This window comes from Chiloscyllium punctatum, chromosome 8, assembly GCF_047496795.1.
Source record: "Chiloscyllium punctatum isolate Juve2018m chromosome 8, sChiPun1.3, whole genome shotgun sequence".
Classification (NCBI taxonomy): domain Eukaryota; kingdom Metazoa; phylum Chordata; class Chondrichthyes; order Orectolobiformes; family Hemiscylliidae; genus Chiloscyllium; species Chiloscyllium punctatum.
This window is the reverse complement of record NC_092746.1, coordinates 6349314-6376090: the sequence shown is the minus strand read 5'-3', so window position 1 is coordinate 6376090 and position 26777 is coordinate 6349314. Positions and strand designations below refer to the sequence as shown.

The window sequence follows — 26777 nt, the reverse complement described above, 5'->3', positions numbered from 1 at the left end:
CCCCTCAACAAAGGTCTGCTGACTCATCCCTATTTTATCATGCATTTCCAAGTACTCTTAAATCTTAGTAATTAAGTACTCTTAATAACAAACTCTTAAATCTTAGCAATGACCGAAGTCAGACTAACCAGCTTGTTGCGCCCAACGCAGCTGAGTTCTGTCATGCCCAAGGAGTGCTTCTTCTTTCTCAATAGCCTGATCCTCCTCCCTGGAAGCCTGCTCCTGTTCTCTCAGTTCCTCAGTGTCTAGCACATTGCCGCATCGCCTGGTCCAGTTGTGCAGGGCACAACACACCAGAACAATGTCACACACTCTGTCCAGAGTATACTGGAGGACTGGCCACAGCCTGGTCCACTCAGTAGAACTGTATCATCAGCAGCTCTAAACTCCACTCCACCACAGCTCTGGTCGAGTCATGAGTAACATTAAGCTTGTACTCTGCATTAGTCAGGAGATTCTACAATGGCCATGGTTGCATTGGGTAGCCCTTGTCCCTCAGTAACCAGTCTTGCAAGTCACCTGGACTCTTGAATGCAGTAGTACAGGAGAGTGCTCAAAGATGTAAGAGTCATGGCGACTACCAGGGTAGTGGGTGCACATCTCCAGGATGTGGTTACAGGGATCACAGATCAACTGAACATTAATGGAAAGGAAGTGCTTCCTGTTGATGAATTCCACAGTGATGTGATACGACCCACTCAGTGTCATGTGTGTGCCATCAATGGCACTGTGCACCTAGGGGGACCTAGCTATGGTTCCGAGTCCTAATGCAGCGCTGACCTCAACGTGGGGAATTGAAATGAACTGGTGTGACCTTACACAGTTGGCATCAGTCACTGTCCTGATGCATTTGTGGGAGCACGACTCAGAGATCCAACACAGGTCATCCCTCATTCCCTGGAAGGAGCCAATCACATAGAGGTTCAAAGTGGCTGTCACTATCAGGCACTGGGAGAGAGTGTCCTTGCACTGCCGCAGCCCTGAGGCCTTGCTCCAGCATCCAGTCTAGTTTCATCACAGTGTCCCAGGACATCCTCAGCCTATGCCAGTACTGCACCACATTCATTTCTAGGAGAAGGATTCAGAGTTGAAAATCTCTGGTCCTCTGTGGGACACCCACATCCTGAGCACCCCTGGAGCAGCAGCCTCTCCTGAGCTGGGCGCTTCTCATCCTCCATGGAGACCTGCTCCTGAGTCATTGGTAGCTTCCTCGCAGATGAGGGTTGAACACACTTCTGCACATAGTGAAAGATACTGCAACTTGATAGATGGCTCTATCTCCACCATTCATTCAGCTTCACTTGGTGGAGGTGCCGCACCGGCTGAGTGAGTTATACATGATATCAAAAGGGTGCATGCTGCACTCTGATCCTCTTCCCATTGCAGGCACATATCAACTTCTCATTGCATTCAATACAGACCATCATTACACTTGCATGACAGGTGATGAAACTTAGAAACATAGAAGATTGGAACATGAGTAGGCCATTTGACCCTTCAAACCTGCTCCACCATTCAATATGATGATGGTTGATCATTGAGCTCAACACCCTAATCCCTCTACCTCCCTCGACCCCTTTAGCCACAAGAGCTATATCTACCTCCTTCTTGAAAACACATAACATTTTGGCTTCAACCACGTTTGTGGCAGTGAATCCCCACTCGCCACTCGCCACTCTCTGGGTGACTTGCCACTCTCTGGGTGAAGAATGTTCACCTCATCCCAGTTCTAAAAGGGTTATCACTTTCCCTTAAACAATGACCCCATTTCTGAATTCATCTACCATCGGTAACAGCCTTTCTGCATTTAACCTGGCTAGTCCTGTTAGAATTTTATAGGTTTCTAAGCAATTCCCCCTCATTCTTCCAAACTCCTGTAAATATAACCCTAAGCAATTCAATCCCTCCTCAGACTTCAGTCCTGGAATCAATGTGGTAAGCCTTTGTTGCACTCCCTCCATAGCAAGAACAGCCTTCCTCAGATAAGGAGACCAAAACTGCACACAGTACTCCAGGTGTGATCTCACCAATGCCCTGTATAATTGCAGCAACACATTCTTGATCAAGTACTTGAATCCTTTCACCACGAAGGCCAACATACAATTTGCCTTGAAAGTTGCACAAGTAGCATGTCACCTTTTGCCAGCATTAGCCTCATTGAAATCATTGCTGCTGGCCTCAGCATCATTGAAATACCAATGTACAATTTGCAAGGACCAATGGAATGGTGCAAATTGCCTTGACCAGCATTTCACCCCCTCAGCTCATTCACTCAGCGTGCAAATGGACGATGAAATTGTCTAATGATTTATTGTATTTGGATTTTACAAACACCCGCTTCATTATATGTCCCTTAAATGTCCTAGTGTCCAGCAGAATGGCGGCATGGTGGTTCAGTGGTTAGCACTGTTGCCTCACAGCGCCAGGGTCCCAGGTTCGATTCCAGCCTTGGGCGACTGTCTGTGTGGAGTTTGCACATTTTCCCCATGTCTGCGTGGGTTTCCTCCGGGTACTCCGGTTTCCTCCCACAGTCCAAAGATGTGCCAGTCAGGTGAATTGGCCATGCTAAATTGCCCGTAGTGTTAGGTAAGGGGTAAATGTAGGGGTATGGGTGGGTTGTGCTTCGGCGGGGCGATGTGGACTTGTTGGGCTGAAGGGCCTGTTTCCACACTGTAAATAATCTAATCTCATCAGAAGGGGATCCCATGCTTTCACTGACCAAAATTGTCAGTGACTTTTCCCACCTTGGCTGCTGTTCCAGCTTTGTTTATTGTTACATTTGACATTCAGAGAGTAGCAAGGGATGGCAGTGAATGCAGCTCATGGTGAACACCATCAGTGTCAGACTGCACCTGGTCAGCAGGTATCCCTCTCCCGAGCACCTTTACCTCACAACATCTGAAACTCATTTTCACCATCTCCTCTATGTGGAGACCCAGTGCATTTGATTTCTCCTCCAACTGTCTTCCCTGCACCCTAGCCCTGATGATGCATCTTAATTAACCTTACCCTTGTATTCTACACTTCCCCCGTGGAGGACATTATAGAGGTCACTATCAATAACTTGCCCTCCCATTCCTCTGATGTACCCCCTAGTAACCTGAGCTCCCTTCCACCATCACTGTCCTTATCCCCATCTCTACAAATGCTTCTGGTTACCTTCCCCCCCACCCCCCACCCTCCCCCCAGCCTTGACTTCCTTACCTGCTATGGCAATAATTCCACCCTCATCACTACCCCAACAGGACCCCTTGTAGCTCATTGAATGATCAGTGGACTGACCCCCAGGACAGTATTTGCTTCAGACCTTTAATGAGCAACCCATTGGATCAAGCCACTCTCTTTGTGGATGATACATGACTCCTCTGACTGTTGGTGATACTGGCCCTTCAGGGCTGTCCATTGCCTATTCTTGGATCATAGCTGAACTTATCCATGAGCAGTCCAAGTTGCTAAGCTGCTGGACTGTGTGCATTCTGTGCCCAGGAACCCCTAATGGACAGTGACGCTGCCCTTGACTTTAGTAGGAAATAGAATGGATTTTCTATCGAAGAATATGTAATGAGATTTAACAATTATATGCAATATCACTAAGATTCTACCTGGATATTCCCAGCTTAGTGCTTGTGTTTAAATTGTTGCACTGTGATGTGATTTGGAGATGCCGGTGTTGAACTGGGGTGTACAAAGTTAGAAGTCACACAACACCAGGTTATAGTCCAATCGGTTTAATTGGAAAAAGCACTAGCTTTCAGACCGCTGCTCCTTCATCAGGTGGTTGATATCAATTGACAACCACCTGATGAAGGAGTGGTGCACCGAAAGTTTGTGTGCTTCCAGTTAAATTGGACTATAACCTGGTGTTGTGTGATTTTTAACTTTGGACTGTGATAAAGTGTCAAACATGAGTAGACTCCCAGTATTAACTGGAGTTAGATTTTCTGACAGAAAGCTTTGGAACAGACATCACAAGCCTTCAAAACATTCTGGGAAAACATTCATTCACAGCAGCCTTCATTACTGAGATGTGATATTCAGAAATAACATAAAGAATGGAGGATTCCATAGTATCAACAATGTGAGACTGTCCAAAAAGCATTAATACGAAAGGAGAAGCTCAACAAATATAAATGATGATAGAGATAGCAATTATAACAGAGATTGAAATAAGGGATGGTAGTGCTGGAGTGGTTTTGTCACTAGCCTAATAATCTAGAGACTTAAGCTAATGCTCACTGCACATGGGTTTGAATCACTCCATGGCAAATGGTGAAATTTGAATTTAATGATTATCTGGAACTAAAAGCTAGTCTACTAGCAACCATGTAACTGCTGCTCATTGTCACAAAAAAACCCATCTGGTTCACTAATATCCTTTAGGGAAAGACATCTAGGTGTCCTTACCTGGTCTGGTCCATATGAGATCCCAGAACTACAGCAATGTGGTTGACTCTTAACCGCCCTCTGAAATGGCCCTAAAAAGCCAGTCAGTTCAAGTGGCAATTAGGGATGGGCAATAAATGCCAATAAAATAAATATAGGCCATGTCCCATTATTGTATAAAAAAATTAGGAAATGAATGTCCAGGGTCTGTTCAGGTTTTGTCTTTTAGTAATTTATTGTCACTCTATGATAATCCAATGATATGTGTATAAATCACCATAATCCGGCACCATTTTAATTACAGAAATTATAAAAATAAATAATTGAGACAAAGTTAAGACAAAGTTCACCTTTTGTTCCCTCCACAGCTCCTGGGTTTCTAAAGTGGCTATGGGATACTGCTGCCGTAGCTGCTCCTGAAGAAGGGTTCTTCCCGAAATGTCGACTCGCTTGTTCCTCAGATTCCTTCAATCCTGAGGCTGCCAAAGTGATGATTTCCAGGTCGGACCTACCAGGCTGCCATTGCTGAAGCCAACATCACTGAATCGCCATCATTGTCAGGAGGAACAGACCGGACCTAATATGTTGCCAGCACTGAAAACATCACTCAAGCCGTTGCCACTTCAGTTGCTGCTGAAACCACCATATCGCTGACTTGCCATGAGGAATGAACTGGGACCACCGTGCTGCTACTGCTGTAGTATCTGCTGAAACCACTGTCCTTCTGCCAGGAGGAATGGACCAGACCTGCTGAGTCACCAATGATGGAGTTTTCCTCAAGCCACAGCCACCATGGCCATGAGGAATGGACATCCAGATCCATCATGCTGCTGCTGCCCTAGCAGGTTCTTGCTACCCCCTTCCTGCACTGTAGCCACTGAAAAAGGGTGAATTTTGATGCAAAAGAGAATTTTTAAAAAAGGTTTGCAGGCAAACAGGAGTGTACAGGTTCACGAGCCCATATGTTTCCTATTCTGCTCCCGCCACCATTCTCTTTAGATATGATTAGAAATACATTTATGCAGTTAATTGTCCTGAATGGAATAACAAGGTTTTTGAAATTAAACACAACATGGAAGGGTCAATTGGAGAAATTGGTGATACTGATCAAGGAAAAAGCTATTGAATTAATTACAAAAAGCTTGAGCATAGTAATGACTGTTAGTTCCAGTCTTATTCAATTATGTTAGATGTTCAAACTATGTGAAGTAGACTGATTAAAATGTTACCTAGATTGTTTAAATAATAAGGACCAATGTAAGATTGATATATTTAAAGGAAACTTTAAGGGAAGTTCTACTTTCTTCAGGTTTGAGGATGACAATGTGCTGAAATCACTGAAAAGTGTGGTAATTATGGTGTCACATAGAGTCATAGAGATGTACAGCATGGGAAACAGACTCTTTAGTTCAACTTGTCCATTCCGACCAGATATCCCAACCCAATCTCGTCCCACCTGCCAGCACCCAGCCCACATCTCTCCAAACCCTTCCTAATTCATATACCCATCAAGATGCCTTTTAAATGTTGCAATTGTACCAGCCTCCACCACTTCCTCTGGCAGCTCATTCCATACTCCTACCTCCCTCTGCGTGAAAAAGATGTCCTTTAGGTCCCTGTCATATTTTTCCATTCTCAGTCTAAACCTATGCCATCTAGTTCTGGACTCCCTCACCCTTTGTCTATTTACCCTATCCATGCCCCTCATAATTTTGTAAACCTCCATAAGGTCACCCCTCAGCCTCTGACGCTCCAGCGGAAACAACCCCAGCCTATTCAACCTCTCCCTGTAGCTCAAATCCTCCAACCCTGGCAACATCTTTGTAAATCTTTCCTGAATCCCTTCAAGTTTCACAACATCTTTCCGATAGGATGGAGAACAGAACGACAAGCAATATTCCAAAAGTGGCCTAACCAATGTCCTGTGCAGCCACATCATGACCTCCCAACTCCTGTACTCAATACGCTGACCAATAAATCTGAGGTAAACCTTTTTCGGGATATTTTCAGGACAGATGTAGTATCAAGTGAAATACTCTTACTGTTGAACAGGCTATCTATCATAAAGTGTCAAATGAAACTGGACATGGTATATGACAAGACAATTACTTTTGGGAAATCACTGGATTTACAGTTTGCACAATCTGGATATTATTGTATTCCCTGAACAAATCCTAACTTCCCAAACAAAAATAGAGAGTAGTTGGTGTTGTTGGTGTTAAGAGGGAGGGGTTCAAAGGGAAAAAGACAAATTATTTTAAAACTACATTAGACATTTACTCATCTATCTTCTCAAAGGTTAAAAATCCTCCTAAAGGATGCAAGACAATGGTTGTGTACTCTAAACTTCCAGAAGTGATCATCAATAAAGTGTTCTATGTAACAAGTATAGGAATAAATCATCACAGTGCATTGTGAGTCTCTCATTAGCAAGAGACTTTAACAAAATTGTAGCAGTGGACATGAATAAAGAACAAGGGGAAAATATTTCATCTTGCAATTTATTGACATGTCGATTACATTTAGTCATTCTATAACAATATATAGCAAAAAGAAAAGAGCATTAGTCATCAAGATGATGGAGAAATGGATTGCAACTAGACTGGGATCACAGGCTGAATTCCTTACCGACAACTGGGGTGGGGTTGGGAATGTGGGGGGAAAAGGTGAAGTGTGTGCTAATGATTAGGGATACAAAAACATGTACATTTGTGGCAATGAATACTGGACCAGAGAATCACTTTAGCATTGGAGTGTGTGAAAGAAATCACGTCATAGGTGAAATACTTCATAATATTCTAGTGAACAAACCAAGTTATAAATTAATACCTGCACTGGAATGGATAGTTAATGCAGATAACTCACTGCAAATGGTTGAGGTCGACAGTCCAATCAGTTTAGGAGAAAATTCAAAATATTCCTTTGGTAATGTGAGATCAACTCTGGTTTGACAAAGATCATGTAGAGAAAGAGCTTTCATGAAAGCTCAGGTTTCATAGAAAACTCAGCGAACTTTAAAACATTGCAATAAACCATCAGAAATAAGTTTTGATCCAAGGAACATAATATATCAGGAAAGAACAGGGTCAAGTGTAAAACACCGAGGTGTGTGAGAGGTAGCGATCAATAAGCACTAATTTTACCAAACACTTAGCGTGCATTCCTTGCAGTTAATTGGCCCTGATTCCTACAATTAAAGAATCTATGCAAGTCACAGTAAATGATAAGACACACAAGTTGACAATTCTGAGGATCATTTTATGACAGCTGAAGGTCTTACTCACAGCTGCCCTATAATATTCCTAGTCTTGCTGATTCAAAATTTGAGTATTAATGATACTTTACACATACTGATTAGTGGAGAGTGCTGATTCATTGGTAAGTGGGCTGTGATTGGTAGAGGGGTTGACAGGGAGAGTGCATTAGCTAATAATGACTGCCAGTTAACTGCCAGCACATATTTATGTTTTAAAGCAGGTAAGTTGCCAATGAATCTGTTTTCTTCTCTCATGCAGTACAGACGTTAGTTGACTCTTTAATTGATATTCTTGCAAATTGTCCTTATGAGTGCAAGACAAAAGCTTTGATAAAATATATCTTCACTCTTGGTCTCATTGTGTTGTTAAGAATATCTACAGAGTTTCTGAAGTAGGGAATCATTAATTTTATTTAAGCACAATTTACTTTAGAGTCCTCTTTCCCTAAGACTTCAAGTATAGAATCATACAGTACGGAAACAGACCCTTTGATCCAACATGTCCATGTCAACCAGATTTCCTGAAATAAACTAAACTAGTCCCATTTGCCTACATTTGGCCCATATCCCTCTAAAGTTTTCTAATCCATGCACCTGTCCAAATGCAAGCAGGCCTACTATCTGCTAGCACTCACATTTAGCTGACATTAAGCAAGGTCTGGGACCCTGTTTTCCCAAATAAGAGAATGCTGTCAGAATAACTTAGTTTTGATGTCATTGTCATTCTCAATGAATGTCTTTGTCACATTGATTGCATGAATGAAAATATCCTTAACAGTAATTCGATTTGAATGATAAAATCATATAAACAGAAAACCAAAAAAAAATTCCTTCCCTTTACAATATAGTAAACAATATAGTTAATTTTCTAAATATTACAAAGTACAACAACATAATTTCCAGAAACTAAGAGAATGGGTTCATTACAGATATAGTGAATAGATGTAATAGGCAGAAAATGACTGACCTTTAAATTATTTCTTAAGTTTTTCCATATTGAGTACTGAAGTTGGGACATCATGTTCCAGCTGTAGAAGACATTGGTACAGCCACATTTGGAGTTCCGCATACAATTCTGGTCGCCCTGCAATTGAAAGGATGCTATTAAACTGGAAAGGGTGCAAAAGGATTTACAAGGAGATTATCGAGTCTGAAACATTTGAGTTATAAGGTGAGGCCGAATAGGCTGGATCTTCTTTTCCCCTGGAGCATAGGAGGCTGAAGTGTGAACTTATAGAAGTTTATAAAATCATGAGGGGCATAGATAAGGTGAATAGCCAAGATCACTTCCCCAGGTGAGGGGAGTCCAAAACTGAGGGCATAGGTTTAAGATGAGAGGGAAAAGATTTAAAAGGGATCTGAGGGTCAATTTTTTCACACAGACTATGGTGCATATATGGAATGAGCTGTCATAGGAAGTGGTAGAGGCAGCTACAATTACAATACTTAAAAGACATTTGGATAGTACGTGGTTAGAAAAGATTTAGAAGGCTGTGGGCCCAACGTAGGTAAATGGGACTAATTCAGTTTTGGAAACCTGTTCGGTATGGACAAGTTGGGCTGAAGGGTCTATTTTCATGCTGTATACCTCTATGACTCTATAATTAAGCAATATGATTAAGTAATTTTGTCATTAATTTTGTTACACATATTTGAAATTATGTTATTGATAAAGAAAATATTTGACGTCAGAATTGCAACTTTATTTCCAAATGCAAGTTTAGTAGTAAGTAACTTATTTAATACACACAAGCCATAATTCTCCAGTTTAGGTTGCTTTCAAAATTGGTCAGTCATGGATAATTTACATGTAACAGATTTGAAAATAGTAATTGCTCTCTATTGTAATTCTTATTTTGTACATAGATCAGTCTTCTTCCAAAATCTTACTTCTGTTCGTCATAACATGCAGTTTGTTATGTTTTTAGAACAGTACACATCAAATATTTAATGTTACTGTTAAATATTTTGCTTTTGGATAAGTAGTCTGGAAGTTGTGAATTAAAATCAGGTTTTGAAACTGAATACAGTAAACATTGCTTTCTGTAGGATTGTACCATGAAGGACAGCAATTTTACATCCAGGTCTATCTCCTAACACTGAATTTGAACAGGAAATCAGTGCATACACCATCCATCCATGCATGTGTCATTTACACTGATGCCCTTACTGTGCTCCCATTGAGTGGTACCCACGTCCCCTGCCACTCCCAAACCCTGGCCATATCACTTGCTACTCTATTACGACCATTCACAGCCTGAGTCCCTTGCTGCTCTGCTCAGCTTAGAATCCATCTGCTAACTCCGTTGGATGTAAAAGAACCAATGAAATTACTTTGAAGAGCAGCAGCAGAGTTATCCCTCATGTCCCGGTCACATTTTTATACCTAAATCAACAACACAGGAAACAAATTATTTGATGGGTATCATATTGCTGTTTGTTGGAGTTTGCTCTTTATTTATTTTCTTATTCTTTCACAGGATGTCAGCATTACTAGCTAGACCTGTTGTTATTGCTGTTCCCTAATTGCCCTTCAGAAGGATGAGCTGGCTTCCTGAATCACTGACATTCATGTCCTGTAGGAATACCCGTAATGCTGTGAGAGAGGGAGTTCCACGACTTTATCCAGTGGTTGAACAGCAATATCATCCCAATTTAGGATAGTGTGACTTGAAAGAGAACTTGTAGGTAACATTCTTGTAGTCTTGTACTTCTAGGTGGTAGTGATCATAAGTTTGGAAGGTTCTATCAAACAAATTGCGGTAGAACAATTGTGGAGGAGGGATGGAGAGAGCAAATGTTTTAAGGTGGTGGATGGGATGCTAATTTCGTCCTGATAGAGATCAGCTTCGTCTGCATTGTTGAAACAGCACTCATCCAGGCAGATGGGGGGAGTGTGCAGTCTCATATTTGATTTGTGGCTTTTTCTTTGCAATACAACATTTACTACAATTCAATCCTACTTAGTTGGCTGCAAAGCACTTTGAGACGTCCAAAGGTTTTGAAAAAAACGCTTTACAAATGCATGTCTTTATTTACGTTTAGAACATGAACGGGATCAACAGCCGACAAAGATTCACCGAATTTACTTAATATTAGAACGTGACCACGAGGATAAACCAATCCTGGTGATTCGCAGGCGGCTCCCTTATAATTTTCTCGGGATACGTGACTTTTTTTGTTATCACGGAAGGCACGATTTATTTGTGTACAGAATAACCGATCGGCATATCATTAACCAAACATCAACATTTGCGTTGCACTTGTCAGGTTAAAATCTGCAGGTCAGGTCAGATCACTTGTGACCCGTGCGTGTACCTGGTGCCAAACAGTGAAAAGAGTCGATTGTTTGATTCACAAGGTCAAGCATATTGTGTGGAGTAGTAAAGTTACTGCGGCCTTAACGGGCTCAATTTTAATTAGTTTTAATTAGCCATACAGTAAGAAATTAAAGAGATCATTACAGTGATGATTAGGAAGCTTGAAGTCCTGGGAGAAAGGGGAGGGGATTTATTCAAATATTTGATGGGCAGAATTTAACAGCGGTCAATACCTCTCAGGGGAGTCCGTCTGACGTGTAAACAGTGGGAGAAAATCGATAGTAATTAAAGAGAGTTTAGATCAGCTTTAATGATCCTGAAGCGGCTAAGTTTCACAGCTGATAGAGGGAAGGATCTCTGGCGATTTACTTTCTCAGCATCTCCTCAATCTTCACTGACGCTGAAATGTATTTTAAATTGCTCTGTCCTCAGTGAAGTGCGTCAGGTCCAATAACACCCTCCCCCGGGAAATGGGACCAGTCCATTCCATTGAGGTGGTAGTTCTGTAACTTTGCTGAGGACAGGTAGAAGCGGTTTTCCTGACCCACTACAGTAAAGTCTTGACGTCAAGTCACGGTATCTCATGGCAACCTGGATCGTGCCTATTAATAACAGGCAGCCCGAATCTGGGAATAGGAGCAGCAGTGTTGCTCAACATCCAACTGTCCAAAAGGACATCAATCCTGATTGTAATGTATGGCAAAGTGCAATGGGCTCAGTAGACACCAGTGCCGCCATCTATTCCCGTCCAGCTTTTTGAGGTTACTTCTTGGTTTCAATGTTAAACTTGTTGCTGTTGAGGAACTGAATGATCGGAGTCCCATTTTCCCCTTTTGTGAATTCCAGCTTCGTCAACGTCAACATCCCATTAAAGTCCATAATTACCCAAACTTAGGATTTCACTCTGTAAACGGCCCAAATGATGAGCCCAGTAGATACATGTCCTGCAACTAAATAATTAAATGAACATTTCTTGCACCCTGTGTGCACATTCAATTTAAAAACAGGTTCACTTTCGCTATGAACGAGGAAATTCAATGTTGTCAAGGACCCTCGCTGTCCTTTATCCTATAAATACCCCAGGCAGCTGTTTGATTGCATGGGCAACACTTTATAAAAACAATTCAAATCCCCAGTTGGATGGGCTGCCTGAGATTCTTAACGGCGTTGGAATCGCCCTCTCTATAAACTTTCCAGTCACGGTTTAGTTGGTTGACGATTTATGAGTCTCACAGCAGTTACATCGCGGTCAGAGCTCGGGTGCAATTTCTTTTCGACTCCTGGCCTCATGGTACAGTCTGGGACAATTCATGACCAATCTGGTTTGCCCGACTTTGGTCTGACTGGGTGATAAATGACCCAAAGCGCTGCTTGGGTCAAGTCGGAGGCAGCGGATTGGCCCCTGCCAGGGGTAGAATTGGCTCCTGATAAATCCCTCGCTGCTCCCAGATTAATTTACAGCGCGGAACTGGCAGGACTGCAATCTGTTTGTTATCGAGTCAAGCGTGAAACGGCGATGTCACGTTCTGGGAATACCAGCGAAATAAATAGGCAGCATCTCTGGTTTGCCGGAGCCCGATCTCTCTCCCCGTTTGAGGCACTGGCGCCACGGACGATGCTCTGAGTTTGTTTAACTCTCGTGTGTTGGGTCAGTTCAGGGTCGAGCAACTTTTCCCGCTCCAAGAGCTGGAGCGGCCATGGCCAGCCTGGACTTCTCGGAGGTGGAAGCTTTCCTGGACCGTCACCCCGAGCTCTTCGAGGATTACCTGCTGAGGAAGGGCAGGCGCGAGTCGGTGAGCAAGTGGCTGAGGGAGCACAAAGTTGGCGGCTGGGCGGCCGAGGAGCAGCGGGAGGCGGGCTGCAGCCCCCGGCGCTCGTCCCAGAAGGAGCTGCGGAGAAGTTTCGCCCGCTCCAGGGCCGTGACTTCGCACCGGACCTACGACGAGCACGTCTCCCTGCGGGGCCCGGACTCCCCGTCCGGCAGCGGGGGCAGGAGGGCTCTCCTGAGAAAAGCCAGCTCCTTGCCCCCGACCGCCGCCCACATCTTGAGCGCGCTGCTGGAGTCCAGGGTGAATGTCCCGCAGTACGCCTCCGCCGCCACCGACTACAAGTGCAAACTCAAGGACTCCAGCGAGCGCGAGTTCTTCCTGGAGCTTGTCAAGGACATCTCGAACGACCTGGACCTCACCAGCCTGAGCTACAAGATCCTCATCAACGTGTGCATCATGGTGGGCGCGGACCGCTGCTCACTCTTTCTGGTGGAGGGGCCGCCCCACAAAAAAAAGTTGGTCTCAAAGTTCTTCGACGTTCACTCGGGGACCACGGTGGTGCCTTCCTGCAGCATGGAAAACTCCAACGAGGTGCAGGTACCCTGGGGGAAGGGAATCATTGGCTACGTGGCTGAACATGGAGAGACGGTCAACATGCCTGACGCCTATGAGGTAAATATTCCCTTTTCATTGTCGAAAATTGTCACTTTTTTTCCACTCAAGGGCCAGGGCTGGGTTGTTTGGACTTGGGATGCAAGTCCTTCAGAATTGTCTGCAAGGGACCCAAGGGCCAACATTTTCATACATTTTTATGGTGCATGTCTGGAATGAGCTACCAGAGGAAGTGGTGGAGGCTGGTACAATTACAACATTTAAAAGGCTGGGTATATGAATAGGAAAGGTTTAGAGGGATATGGGTCAAATGCTGACAAATGGTACTAGATTTATTTAGGATATTGGATCTGCATAGACGAGTGGGACCGAAGATGCTGTATATCTCTATGGCTATGAATCTATGTTGCAAAAACTGAAATGAAACTTTAGGTCACTGTAGGAAACAACCTGAGAGATAAATGATAGGATCAATTTTTAAGAGTGCTCTTTTAATTTTCTTGGAACACTTGCTTATTAGTTATAATATGAAGAGATAGAGGATAACATACTGCCCAAGAACTGAGAATCAAACAATTGAGTCATGATGAGCCTGTTCCTTTCCAATTTGTGTGGGAAGGAGGTGTCAGAAGGATAGATGTGTTGAGAAATGAACAGCAGCAGTATGGGAGTGGGATTGTTGGAGACATAAAATGATACTTCTATGAAAGCATCGAAATACAGTTAGCAACCCTATTCTGGACGTTCTTGGGTTTAGCGGTAAGCACAGGTTAGCAATCTCATTGGGATACTAGTGAAAATCCAGCCCCTTTGCCATTTTTGATGCTTTCTTAGTTGTCATTTAAGGGCAAGATGTTTATTTTTTCCCTTTTCAGATAAGTTGCAAGCCAGGAATAGCATTACAGTGGTGGGGCTGGGGTGCTGGATTTTCTCTGGTATCCAAATAATGTTACCACACTGCCCTTACCTCTAAACGCACCTGGAAAAGTATGATTTGTAGATAGGTTCCTAACAACCTTTTGTAAAATTTGAATGCAGTGTGTTGACTGTCATTTAGGGAAAGAACTTGCAGATTATTTTTCATTCTGTTCATAGAATCCCTACAGTGTGGAAACAGGCCATTTGGCCCAACAAGCCCACACTGACCCTCTGAAGAGTAACCGACCCAGGGCCTATTCCCCACCCCATTACTCTACGTTTACTCCTGACTAATGCATCTAACCTACACAACCTTGAACACTATGGATACATTTAGCATGGCTAATCCACCTAACGTGTACATCTTTGGATCATGGGAGGAAGCCAGAGCACCTGGCAGAAACGCATGCAGACACGAGGAAAATATGTAAACTCCACACAGTCGCCTGAGGCTGGACTTGAACCGGAGTCCCTGGTGCTGTGAGGCAGCAGTGCTAACCCCTGATTACCTCCCCTTTACAGAATTTTATGAATGGTGATGGATGAAGTTACATAATACAAAAGGACTGAGGTATCTGGCCAAGCATTAGTGTATCAATTGATACTGGGTCTGGTACTCTGCTCCCCTAACTGAACCAATGTTCAGGTTCTCTTCTTCCATGACCAACGCTCGCATCTAACACTCCAGATTCTGAAATCCCCCTCAGCCCAACAGTCAGATTCTGCACCTACCTGAATTTGACTCTCTGCCTCTGCCTGCAACCTGCATCCCTCAGACCCTTGGTCTGTGTCTTCTCCCTCGACAGTGACACTCAGGCTCAGAACCAGTGGGCACTTCATGAAAACAGCTGTTCCAGCCTTCTGTTACTCAGGTACATAGTGGCTAGAGTAACACCCACCTTCAGCTCCTCCAGTTATAGGTTTCTTCTCACTAACATTTGAAATTGCTCTCAACAGAGATTGTGTCTCTGGAAGTGCAGCAAGAGTGGGAGGGCAGGAACCTGAGATTGGTGGAATTGGAACAGCACCAGGAGACAGGAACAACAATTGGAGGAGCAGCTCCTCACAGATTCTGCATCTCCCACATAATGGGAAGGATTTTCCTTCAGTTTTCTTTGTGTTTTTACAGGCATTTGAGACTTTTTGAGAGAGAGAGTTCACCTCCCACATTGATTGGAAATAGTGGTGGGAGGGCAGATGGGTTGGTGAGGTGACTCATTTGTGCAATCATTCACCTCAAGGGCAGAATCTCATTAGATTTTGATAAGTGCATACATGGGATGTACTGATCACAACAACAAACGGTTTCAAAATGGTGCCTAATCTTCCCTCTGGTACTTCTGCCAATTACTTGGTTACTAAATCTCTTGCCTTTGGAAACAGTTTCGTTGTAACTACTGTTAAAACACCTCTTAATTTTGAACACCTCAATGAAATCTCCAATTCAACTCTTATTTTATGAATAATCCCAGTTTCTGTAGCTTCTTCACATGATACCCCTCACAGTTGGTACTCTTCTCGTCTAACTCCTCTTCATTTTTTCTGAGATGTTCCTTAAGCTGTGGTACCTGTGATCATAAAATACTCAAGCTGAGGCCTAATCAGTGACCTTTTTTTACAGTGACGACAACTGTTCAGGTTGAAGTGACAGAACTATGACAGCAGGTAATTTGGGATCAATACCTTATCAAATGGCCCCAGCCAATGGAAAAATAGTTGTGCAATGTTACAGTGTCAACTTACATTTCATAGGATGCTGTTGATTTTTACAGCATCTATGCTGCCATCATTAATTAAATGCATTGAAACTGCAAATAACCAGCAGTTTATACGTTACAGAGAGTTTTCATAGCTTAAAAGTCAGCAACAATAATTTGAAGTGGGGGAATTTCTTAGTTTTCCAAAATGTAGAGATAATGTAAATGATTAAGTAAATTATTTTACTTCATTGCTATACAATGACCAGAGAAATTCTTCCCATTAAATGATCAAATTATTTATTCAATTAATTTTGGAAGAAATGTGTTTGTGCAGTCTTAAGACATTTTCTTATGAATGCTTGGCAGCCATAAATATATTCGAATAAATATTAATACATTTAATGAAAAACTGGAGGCTATAACAATCTGAGGTATGCATACGTTGGGAGTGATACAGTGCTAGAGACTATCTTGGTGTAATTTCAGTTCTGACAAATTGCTGGACCCTTATTTGACATATTTTGGAAGGATAAATTATTATTCTTGGATTCTGAGTTCTAATTTATCAAAAATGTCAATTTGCATTTAAGTAGGAACATTTTAAAAATAAAAGCTGGCCAGCATCTGTAAACAAGAGGCAGCAGTTGGAATTCTCATCATATGCTAAGAGCAACAGTGAAAGTAATAGTTTTCTATTTTTCAGTACAAAGAAATAGAATACTTTCATTTCAACATAAGACCAGCTAGCACATGGGAATATGTATCCATAAGTTTATTCATAAGATTATACTTTTATTTGGAAACAAAAACACAGCCAATTTTAATACACCAATAAAAATGACAAATGAATATTGCTTGAATGAGCAATGAATGAGGCACATAACTGATACAAATAGACAGACCCGAAGTATACAAAAAAGGCAATAAATAAAGCAGTATGTTACTGAGAAAATTAATATAATCTAAAGGCTTGGAGGAGTCAGCAGTAATTCTTGAAGTTGTGTGACTTAAGATAACACATAAGAGACCAGCATTAATATTAGCGGAAGGCAATGTAGAGAATATAGATGGGCTCTATTACAAATAGTTAGGTCAAGAACCGAGGTTAAATCAAGAGTTAAAGCCTTTAGTAAAGAGGCTGTTTAAGAGATAATTTCTGTTCTACGATAATTTGAGATCGAAACAATAAAATGTTGCAAAAGTTAGACATCAGCCCAGTAACAAAGTTCAGTAATCTTCTGGCAATTTGAGATTCTATTTGTTTACTTTTCATTAACATTACAAAAAAAAACTCATGCACCCAGAACAGAAATTTTAAAAATCCACCACAACCAATTACAGAGTTCCTGCTATCTCTGAAGTAACCTAATGTGTGTATTTTGTTAACCTTCTCAATAATTTTTGTCCCATCCTGAAGGGCTTTGTAAAGCCATAATTAATGTCTAAAATATGGAATAGGTATACAGCTATTATTATGAGCATTTTATTCTCTCATTGTAAATTGCTAGTGGTAAGAATGAGAGAAAAAGGTTTATCATGTTTATTGGTAAAGTTGATTGTATATATTAATTGTATTAGCCTTCTTAGTAAATAACATACATGATCCCTCCACAAACCTACATTGAATCTGGTATATCCTTCAAAAACAGACTAAAGCCACTCCTGAATTCAGAGCTACCAGTAATTATAAAATATTGGAGAGCCGTAATCTTAGTTGCTATCATTGTGTAGTGATATCACATTAACTTGTTTAATGGGATTAGAACCTTCCAAAATGAGGATTGAATTGACCCCTCTTCAGTCACCTGGTGAACATCATCACTCAGTGGAACCCTGAAATATAATTTCTAATGATTTCATGAAACTCTCATCTCCTGCAAGATCTTGGAAAATGTTGCTCAAATTTCAGGAAATGTGTTCTTTATTATCATTTTCAAATACACTTGCAGTATATTTTCTCACATCTAAGTTTCAACAAATTTAGAATATGGTTGGTCCCCAGTAATGTTTTCTTTTGTAAACAGTGATGTACTTGCTATGAAACCTGAGAAAAAGCTATTTATCCTGTGCTATTGACTATCCACTTCTCTTCAATTTCTCACCTTTTATTTCATTTCTCTTTACATATATCTGACACTTTTTCTTCAAAGCACATCACCTGATTAGTTATTTAGTATTCTATAGTTATAATTGTAGGACAGTTCGGCTCAAATGAATCTGTCTAATAATCACAGGGTAATTGCAGGGGACAAAATATGTTTAGTCCAGAAAGATCCTAATCTTAAATCCCTCCCCTCTCCCATTTGATGTGATTTGATGTACTATTGTCACATGTACTGAGGTACAGTGAAACATTTCAGCAATCAGTTGATGTTAATGAAAAAAAGTCTTCCTCTTAATTACTGTTCTGCTCCTCAGAGAGGGTGGATCCGTGGGTGTCCAGCACTGTTCTCTCCAGGGCTGAGGTTCACTGGGACAGGAGAGAGAATCAATTCTGTAAGAAGAATAAAAGCTTGAGCAGGTTAAGAATGCATTAATATTGATGGTAATTCGAGAGCAACACCATAAAGCTTACTGAGTTGATTGTCCATTCAGGTCTTCCATGACCAATCGTTCATTCTCTGGCCAAATCTGGAACATGTTCCTCATGCAGTGTGAGGAACGCCACGTCCACAAACCACCTCGTAGTGGGAGAGTTTTGTCCTGCCATAAGACAAAGGGAGGGTATGAGTGTGATGACAGGTGGATGGAAGACCACTTAGTGGTGATACAGGAATGGGGCTGATTTGTTCCCAGTGAGTAAGTAGGAAGTGCAGAAGGCAGGATGTGTTACTAGTTTAGGAGACTGACAACTGTTGAGTGGGCATGCTGTAAAATAGTGAGAGAGTTGTCCATGAAACTCGGCGAGAGATGTGTGCAGTAGCAGAGTTAGCGAGTGGTGGACCTGTGAATGCGATATAGCAGACAGATGATAGTGGCACTTAACCGTGTGAATTTAGAAGATCATTCAGCTTCTTTCTGCAATCCTGAGCATTGTGCTTTAACTGGGTTACATTACTGACTCAGGCAGCTACCCAGCATGGCTGTGTTTAGTGGCATGTTTTCAGTCAGTTGCTCACATTTTCCCCACCCAATCCACCAGCACGTTCAGGTCCATGACAGTGAATTGATGTCCCTTTCTGGGCCATGTCCTGAGTACTGGAGTGTGAAGGACAGCTTCTAGCTTTGAATGTCAGAAGTGCTTTGCGGCTGGACTCTAAATGTGGCACGAGCTGGGTGAACACTGGACGGTGCTGGCAATGTGAGCATCTCTACTCTCATCCTATATAATTCCATGAAATGGGAACCATAGAGCTCAGAAGCATAATTTATGGAAGTGGAGAGTGGAACATTATGTGAGTAAAGCTTGTGTGCCATGGTGGAGTGGACACCAGGAATCTCATTAATTGCAAATGAAAAAATTCTGCCCATAGTCAATGATGTATGTTTAATATGTACTTTACTGTTGTAATGTCAAAATATATACAGTAAGATTCCACAAATGGGAAAAAAGTTCTTTTTTTTTTGTTAATCATAATCTTATTGATTTTTCTTTTACTTTATCTCTGGCTTTTTCAAATGGAAATAATTTTGATTTCCATTATAGTTGTCCGGTGCACTTTCTTCCCTCAAGTCCGTCCTTCCTCCTCTGACAAAACTTGTAGTAACATGTTTATGCAACTTTTAAAGATTCTACCCAGTTTTCCCTTCTCTCTGCAGTATTCGTAGATTCTTTTCTATCCATTCTCATTTGTTGTATTTATTAACACATTGAGGCTCACATTGATTTAGCCTTGAGCTTGTGATTTTAGGAATAAACATATTTATATTTCTAGCCCATATTTATTCTGCATGCTTAACATTGTATCTTTAGTTGTGAGCTGCTTGGCCCCTGGTGGAGATTCAATACACTGTCATGATTGGTTAAAAGGTTGGTGGGAAGATGTGCAAACAATTCTTTCAGCCATTTTACTGCTGTTGAGCTCTAAATTGTGTTGAGGTGGGACTTCTGCTTCTTGGCATTGGTAAACTGACTCTTAAGAACTGCTGGCCAGTCAGAGGCCTGCAGTGATATTCAGTATGGTGGCCACTGCCAAAGCTGCAGTGAGACCCATGAGGGTGCATATATTGTCGGAGCCAGTATTACAGGTGAGTCTGGGATCTTAGGAGGGCACTGGTAGTGGGCTTTGGTGAATCAGGTGAGGGGCATGGGTTTCCAGCATAGACTTGCCAGAGGAATGGTTGAGAAATAGTATATTCAACCTTGTGAAATCCCTCCAATGGACCTGGGAAATCCATTAATGACATTGTTCCCTCAAGCTGACAAAGCTGTTTAAACTTTGTGTCGGGTTGAAGCAAACCCCATGGAGTGTTAAATAGCCCTCCTGCCCATCATCTTAGCGTCGATGTCACACACTTTAAGGTGGAGATGTAAATGCTGATGGAGGGGGAGAAGAGTGTTTTGAATTGTAAAAATGTTAAGTTGATTTCAAGCCTCTGCTTTTGAAAAAATAAATGTAGAGCAGCCTATATGTGGCAGTGACAGTTGAAAAACTGATCAGTTCTTGGAGTTGCAACACATGTTTGTTAGATTGCCCCAAGAGCTATCATTATTATTTCATTAATAATGGCTGGCTACCTTCCACAACATACAGTTATCTCAGTGGGGTCAGAAGAAAGTGAGGTCTGCAGGTGCTGGAGATCAGAGTGAAAGAATGTGGCGCTGGAAAAACACAGCTGGTCAGGCAGTATCAGAGGAGCAGGAGAATCGACATTTCGAGCATAAGCTCTTCATCAGGAAGGGGACTGAGAGGCAAGTGGGAGAGGGGTGGAGCTGGGGGAGCGGACATAGCTAGAAAATCAAAAGTTTGAAGGTGGGAGTGAAGGTGATAGGTCGGAGAGGAGGATGAAGTGGACAGGTCGGAATGAAAATAGACAGATAGGACAGTACAAGAGGGTGGTGCCGAATTGGAGTGTTGGGTCTGGGATAAGATGGGGGAAGGGGAAATTGGTGAAATCCACATTAATCCAGTGTGGTTAGAGGGTTCCAAGGTGGAAGAGGAGGCGTTCTTCCTCCAGTAGTCGGGTGGCTAGAGCTAGGCCTGTCTGTCCGTCTTCATTTCTACCTATCCGCTCCACCCTCCTCTCTGACCTATCACCATCACCCCCCACCTTCATCTCCCTATTGCATTCCCATCCCCGCTCCCTTCCCCATTCATCTCTCAGCCCTCTTGGGCCACCCCCTCATTCCTGATGAAAAGCTTATGCTCGAAATGACAACTCTTCTGCTCCTCGGATGCTGCCTGACCAACTGTGCTTTTCCAGCACCACTGGGTAAGAGAAGAGGGTGGTTATAAGTTCACAGCTTGATTGACAGCTGATGTAGTTTAGCTGTCATTGATGTGAGGGTTATACTTACAAGTCCATTTGTTTGTTAGGATTAAGTATGGAGGGCATTTTGAAGCTTTTAATTTTGTTAATATGATTGCTTAATTATAATAAAGAGTACAATACATTGTTAGATCTTTATTTTATCTCAGTATGTCTTCCAAGGTGAAAACTAGATGAGTTTGATGTGGATGGTGTAAGCACACAGGGGAAGTCGCTGGAAAGGCAGAGTTTGAGATAACTGAATTAAATCAGCCGAGAGGCTGTAACGTACCACGGGAGTAGATGGGGACATGAGTATTAAGTTGACATTGAGACTATAAAAGTGTCCAGTGTGGAGTTAAGAGTTGTCATGGAGGCTGTGAGGGGCCATAGTAGGTACATGGAGTCACGCATTGGCATGAAGGCTATATGGAGCCATCAGGGTGAATGTCAGGATCAATGTGTGTTGGAGAGTGAGAACTAGATGGTGGCGTATTAAACAAAATGACGGACTGTAAGAAAACCAAAATGGACCTTGGCACTCAGCCGGTCTTGTAGCTGCCTTCAAAGTATACTTGGTGTTCTGACATGAGCTACCCCTTTTGGGAATGAAAATCCAGCTCCAGGATTTCCAGACCCTCAAAAACGTGCCAAGAGGTTGATATGCTAAGGGGCATTGGATTTCCTCAAAGAACAAAACTAAATGTGGCCTTCAGGCAATGAAACCTGCCTCTGGACCCAAATGTAAATAGATTTTGTCCGATATGTTGATCTATTTTATACTTGTGGTATTCCTATATGTTCACATTGCCTGCCTCAGGTGTCTGCCCATTTGTGGTTTCCAGTTCAAGTATATCATTTTCTGCACTGATATGGATATTGCTGTTACCTAACTTCTGTACATCTACCTGAAATCTTGTTTGCTTCATCTCCTCTGTTCTCATTTAGATAAATCAAAGCTTATGTTCGACAATTTGGAAAAATTTTATCATAAGAAAGCAGAAAATAATCCATTATGGTCACTCAATCTCACTGAAGTATCATTCCTACTTTCACACTCAAAATTTCTCACTCAACTTCAGAGATTGGAGGTGAAATAACTGCACAGAGGCCAGTATCCCATCACCAAGTCACCCTTTATTTACCATGCATAGTACTTGTCACTGGTCTGGCTTTCTCAGATCCAGCTGAGTAAACATTACCTCTGACACTCCTGTTTTTTTCTAGTTATAATATTTTATTAAACAAATTACAAAACAGTTTACCAAAAAAAAGTTAACATTTACACTGTACACAACAGCAATTTTACAAGGGAGAGGAGCAGCAAAGCTAGGCCCCAAACCCTACCGTTTAACCAGTTTACAGGGAGATGAGGACAAACCTCAAATCCCAGTTTCAAATATAAAAAGACAGCAACAAGTGACATTTGTACATGCGACAATACTGTTACATACAAAAGTGTATACAATACAGACTCAGCAAGCCCCCATCCCTCCCATCTTTTGACCACCTCTGGGGCAGCCCGCCCTGGTACCTGCCCGGGGTGACAGCACTGAGGATAGCTACCCGCCTTCTGGATCTCGTTCTGCCCCTATGAACCATTGTGCTCTCACCCTCCCCGAAGTGCCATCCGGCCAGTGGGCTATCCTGGCACACCTTCTGGCTACCTCTAGGCCAGCCCGTCCCCTTCCCTAGGACGACAACGTGTAGGGTAGCCCACAAGCCTTCCGGATCTCAGCCTGCCCCGAAGCACCTTCTGGCTCTCGGCTGCTCTGACACACCTTTTGACCACCTGTAGGACAGCCCGTCCCGATTACCCCTTCTCAGGATGGCAGTGCTCAGAACGGCCTACCCACCCTCTGGCTCTCGGGGTGACAGCTTTCAGGACAATCCATGAGCCTCCCAGCCCACAGCAAGGCCTTCCAGACCCAGGGACATGCAAGACAGTGCAGGTGATAGACCCAACAAACAACACAATACAGTTAGTTACCAAAAAACAGAGTCCTTTCTGATACACAGTCCAAATCTATACAGTCGCCAAAATAGAATCCATTTCCAGGAAGAGTCCACTCCAGTATACAATTTGCATTGTCGGAAATAGAGTCCACACCAAACTGCAGAGTCCATTGCTAAAAGCAGAGTCCACTCCTGAAGGCAGCAAATGCACACCCCACAGCACACAGGTGTTCAGCCTCCACGGAATCCTGGCCCAGCCTTGGAAAACCAAGTCCGCTCACAGGAACAGAACATTGTACAGGTGCAGTTAACTCATTGGGGTTTGGTCCACTCCCAAATGAAAGGTGTTCTCCCAAACTCCAGGATACAGCAAGTGCTCACCTCCCAGCACACACACAGGTGTTCAATCTTCAAAGGCCCAGTCCCAGGGCTAGGCCTCCCCACAGGGACAGCTCCTCTGGTAAAATGTATGTGTTCCACAAGGGCGCAGTCTAAACACCAATAAAAAGTGAAGACACATACAAATAAAACCAAAGAAAACTAGAGTCCAAGGGCTAAGCCCTACCACAAAATTAACATTATCCTTTTCGAGAAAAGAGTAAAAAGAAAAACACACAGGCTGTAACCAGCCAGTGAAACAACAATCCCCGAATGAGAACTGAGCTATACCTGAAACACATTATGTGCATCAGGAATTTAACAATCAGTCCTCACTAAAAGGAATGCCAGTGTCAAAAAAAAGGAATGCCAGTTAACAAACTGGCTAAATAATTCAGCCAGTTCAGGAATCTGGATTCCCCCTCCAAAAAAAAGGAAACAGAAACTAACAGTAACGTACTGACTGTAACAGCAGCCAACGCAGAGTCAGTCTCCTAAACTGAGGAGACTCTGAATCTCCTATTTATAATATTTTATTAAACAAATTACAAAACAGTTTACAAAAAACAGTTAACATTTACAGCTGTATACAACAGCAATTTTACAAGGGAGAGGAGCAGCAAAGCCAGGCCCCAAACCCTACTGTTCAACCAGTTTACAGGGAGATGAGGACAAACCTCAAATCCCAGTTTCACATATAAAAGACAGTGACAGTGACATTTGTACATAAAAGGACAATTCAGTTACATAAACGGTGCATACAATACAGACCCAGCAAGCCCCCGCCCCTACCCACCTTCCGGCTCTTGATTCACTCCATGCCCCTTCCAGTTCTCGGTCCGCCCTGACACACCTTTCGACCACCTCTAGAACAGCCTGCCCCAGTACCTGCCTGGGGTGACAGCGCTGAGGACAGCTACCCGGCTTCTGGCTCTCGGTCTGCCTCTATGTAATCTCCTGTTTATATCTGTCAGCCAGGACTCCCTGATTGGACCAGGTTAACAATCCTATTCTGTGAGATCCACCTGGCTGACCTTTTTAGAATCATTACATTAAACATTTCTGCTCACTCACCAGATGTGAATGTCTTAATAATTCACTCTTCCCAAGACACGTAGACATTCGCTAATTTATTGATTGTTCTTGTTGAATTGTAAGAAAAATACTCAGGGCTTTTTTTAACTACCTTGATTGTTTTTAGACTGTAAAATTGCACATCTACTGGTGTGGAAATCATCTTTGCCAGCTCAAGGAAAGCAGATGAATGAGGGGAGGACAACGGAAGCATTTCAAAGACTGTCCGAAGGCTTCCTTCAAGAAATGCAAAATAGATGTCGACGATTGGCACACCCTCATTCTGAAGAAACAGATATGGGGGAACCTCCAGACGCTTTGATAATACTTGGTGGCAAGAGAAAGTACGGAGTAGGAACTGGAGAAAGGAATGCCAGCGATTTCCAAGGCCAAGGGTCAATTCCACCTCTTTGAAACACCTGCCAAATACCTGGTTGGAGATGCAGCTCTAGGATTGGGCTCATCAGCTGCACAAAAACCAACAGAACCCAGGACCAGTGACACAGAATTTCCAAGGTGGACAGTCATATTTGTTAGTGATGTGTTATGACATGCATAACCCCCCCACCCCCTGCTTAATTTAAACCAGCAACACAGAAGATTTATCCCGTGCAATAATTTGCAAAAACTTGAGAGGCCAAGAACTATCCCAAAGGTCACGATTAAAGTAACAATGAACAACTTTATTTCTTAAATTACAACAGAGAATAATTAACTAACAACTATTTACAACTCCTTCCTCTAATCTGTCTTTTACCGTCCCCTTCTACAATACTAGTCCGATTAAAACCCTCGATTGAATTTTGGTAAATCTTAAATGTCAAAACCAGCCAGCTCTCGAATCTTCTCTTTATATCTTCCTCAGTCTTTTTTTCTTCTCAGGGATTTCTGTTTCACAGGTTACTGATCGATAAAGGTACCTTTTAAAAGAGCTATTCTCTAGGCAGTCTGCATGTGTTGGTGGCTTGGCAGTTCTCCCTCAACTGTTCATTTTCCCAGGTCGTATACCCCCAAAGCACCAGATTGTGTCATTGACTTTTAATATTGTCAATATACTCAATTCAAACTGGATTGGAGTTTGGTATTTTTCGGGTGTAATTTAAACCGATTGGTCTAATTTGAATTTGTTGTTTTTTGTCACCAGGCAACCAGCAACACCAGCTGCTGAAGCAAAAAGTTACATTGTATCTTGTTCAGAACACTGGGTACTGTCAGCTAGTTCGGCTAGCTTTTAACTTTCTTAAAAGGTATATCTTCACAACAGATGATTGTCGGTGACTGGATCAACTATACACTATTTAGCAGCAGATTTTAAACTAATAGTTGATGTCCATTATATAGTTTGTTACTCACCTATATGTCCTCAGGTTTACTCACATTTCTTAAAACTTACCAATTATTCCCATTCCCTTTCTACCCTCTGCATTTGTCACTATTTCGTGACAAGTGTCCTTGACTATTCTGATAGATACCTCCAGCTCTAAGATGACAGGCTTGGCTTTTTTTTAGTTTGGACATTTTACTTAACGATGGTTACTTATTTATGAAGTTTATGGTAGCCCTTTACCTCAATTATCCCTTTAATTACATCTCACTTTTAAATTCACATACATTTCCCAAGAAAGTCACAACCCATTTTATTAACCATATTCAGCAATAATCAAGTTTTTGTATTTTCAGAAAGGTGAGGGCCTAGGAGTGTTGTCACTGACCTAGAAATTAAAAGAGCATGGTAATATTCGGGGGATCTGGGTTTGAACTCCACAATGGCATATGATGGAATTTGAGCTCAATTCATTAAATGTCTGGAACTAAAAACAACAATGAAATCTTTGTCATTAGTGAGTTTTTCATGTTCTTTTATTGAAGGAAAACAGTCCTGAACTGCTCTTGCCTACATCTGACTCCAGACCTTAGCAAGCCATTCAGTTGTATCAACCACTAAACACCTGGCATTAACTAAGGCACTGGAAATGACAATGGCAGATTCAACCCTGTTAAC

At 42.3% G+C, this 26777-nt stretch overlaps 1 protein-coding gene and 1 long non-coding RNA gene across 5 annotated transcripts in view; one reads left to right on the top strand and one right to left on the bottom strand.

Annotated features, from left to right (window-relative positions):
• Positions 1-4631: 4631 nt before the first annotated feature.
• LOC140480352 (uncharacterized) lies at positions 4632-12180 on the bottom strand. Its single transcript, XR_011961278.1, has 3 exons — positions 11193-12180; positions 8607-8723; positions 4632-5260 (listed from the first exon to the last, which is right to left on the bottom strand). It is a non-coding gene; the product is annotated as an uncharacterized lncRNA (long non-coding RNA).
• Positions 12181-12656: 476 nt separating this feature from the next.
• The window catches only part of LOC140480351 (dual 3',5'-cyclic-AMP and -GMP phosphodiesterase 11A-like), a 298779-nt gene continuing 284658 nt past the window's right edge, over positions 12657-26777 (top strand). For all 4 annotated transcript variants that reach the window (XR_011961277.1, XM_072575100.1, XM_072575098.1 and 1 more), the window contains exon 1: positions 12657-13400. Coding sequence is in view for 3 of the 4 variants with exons in the window: in XM_072575100.1 (XP_072431201.1) it covers positions 12657-13400 (744 nt within the window). In the remaining variant the exon portion in view is untranslated. The remainder of the gene's footprint in view (positions 13401-26777) is intronic.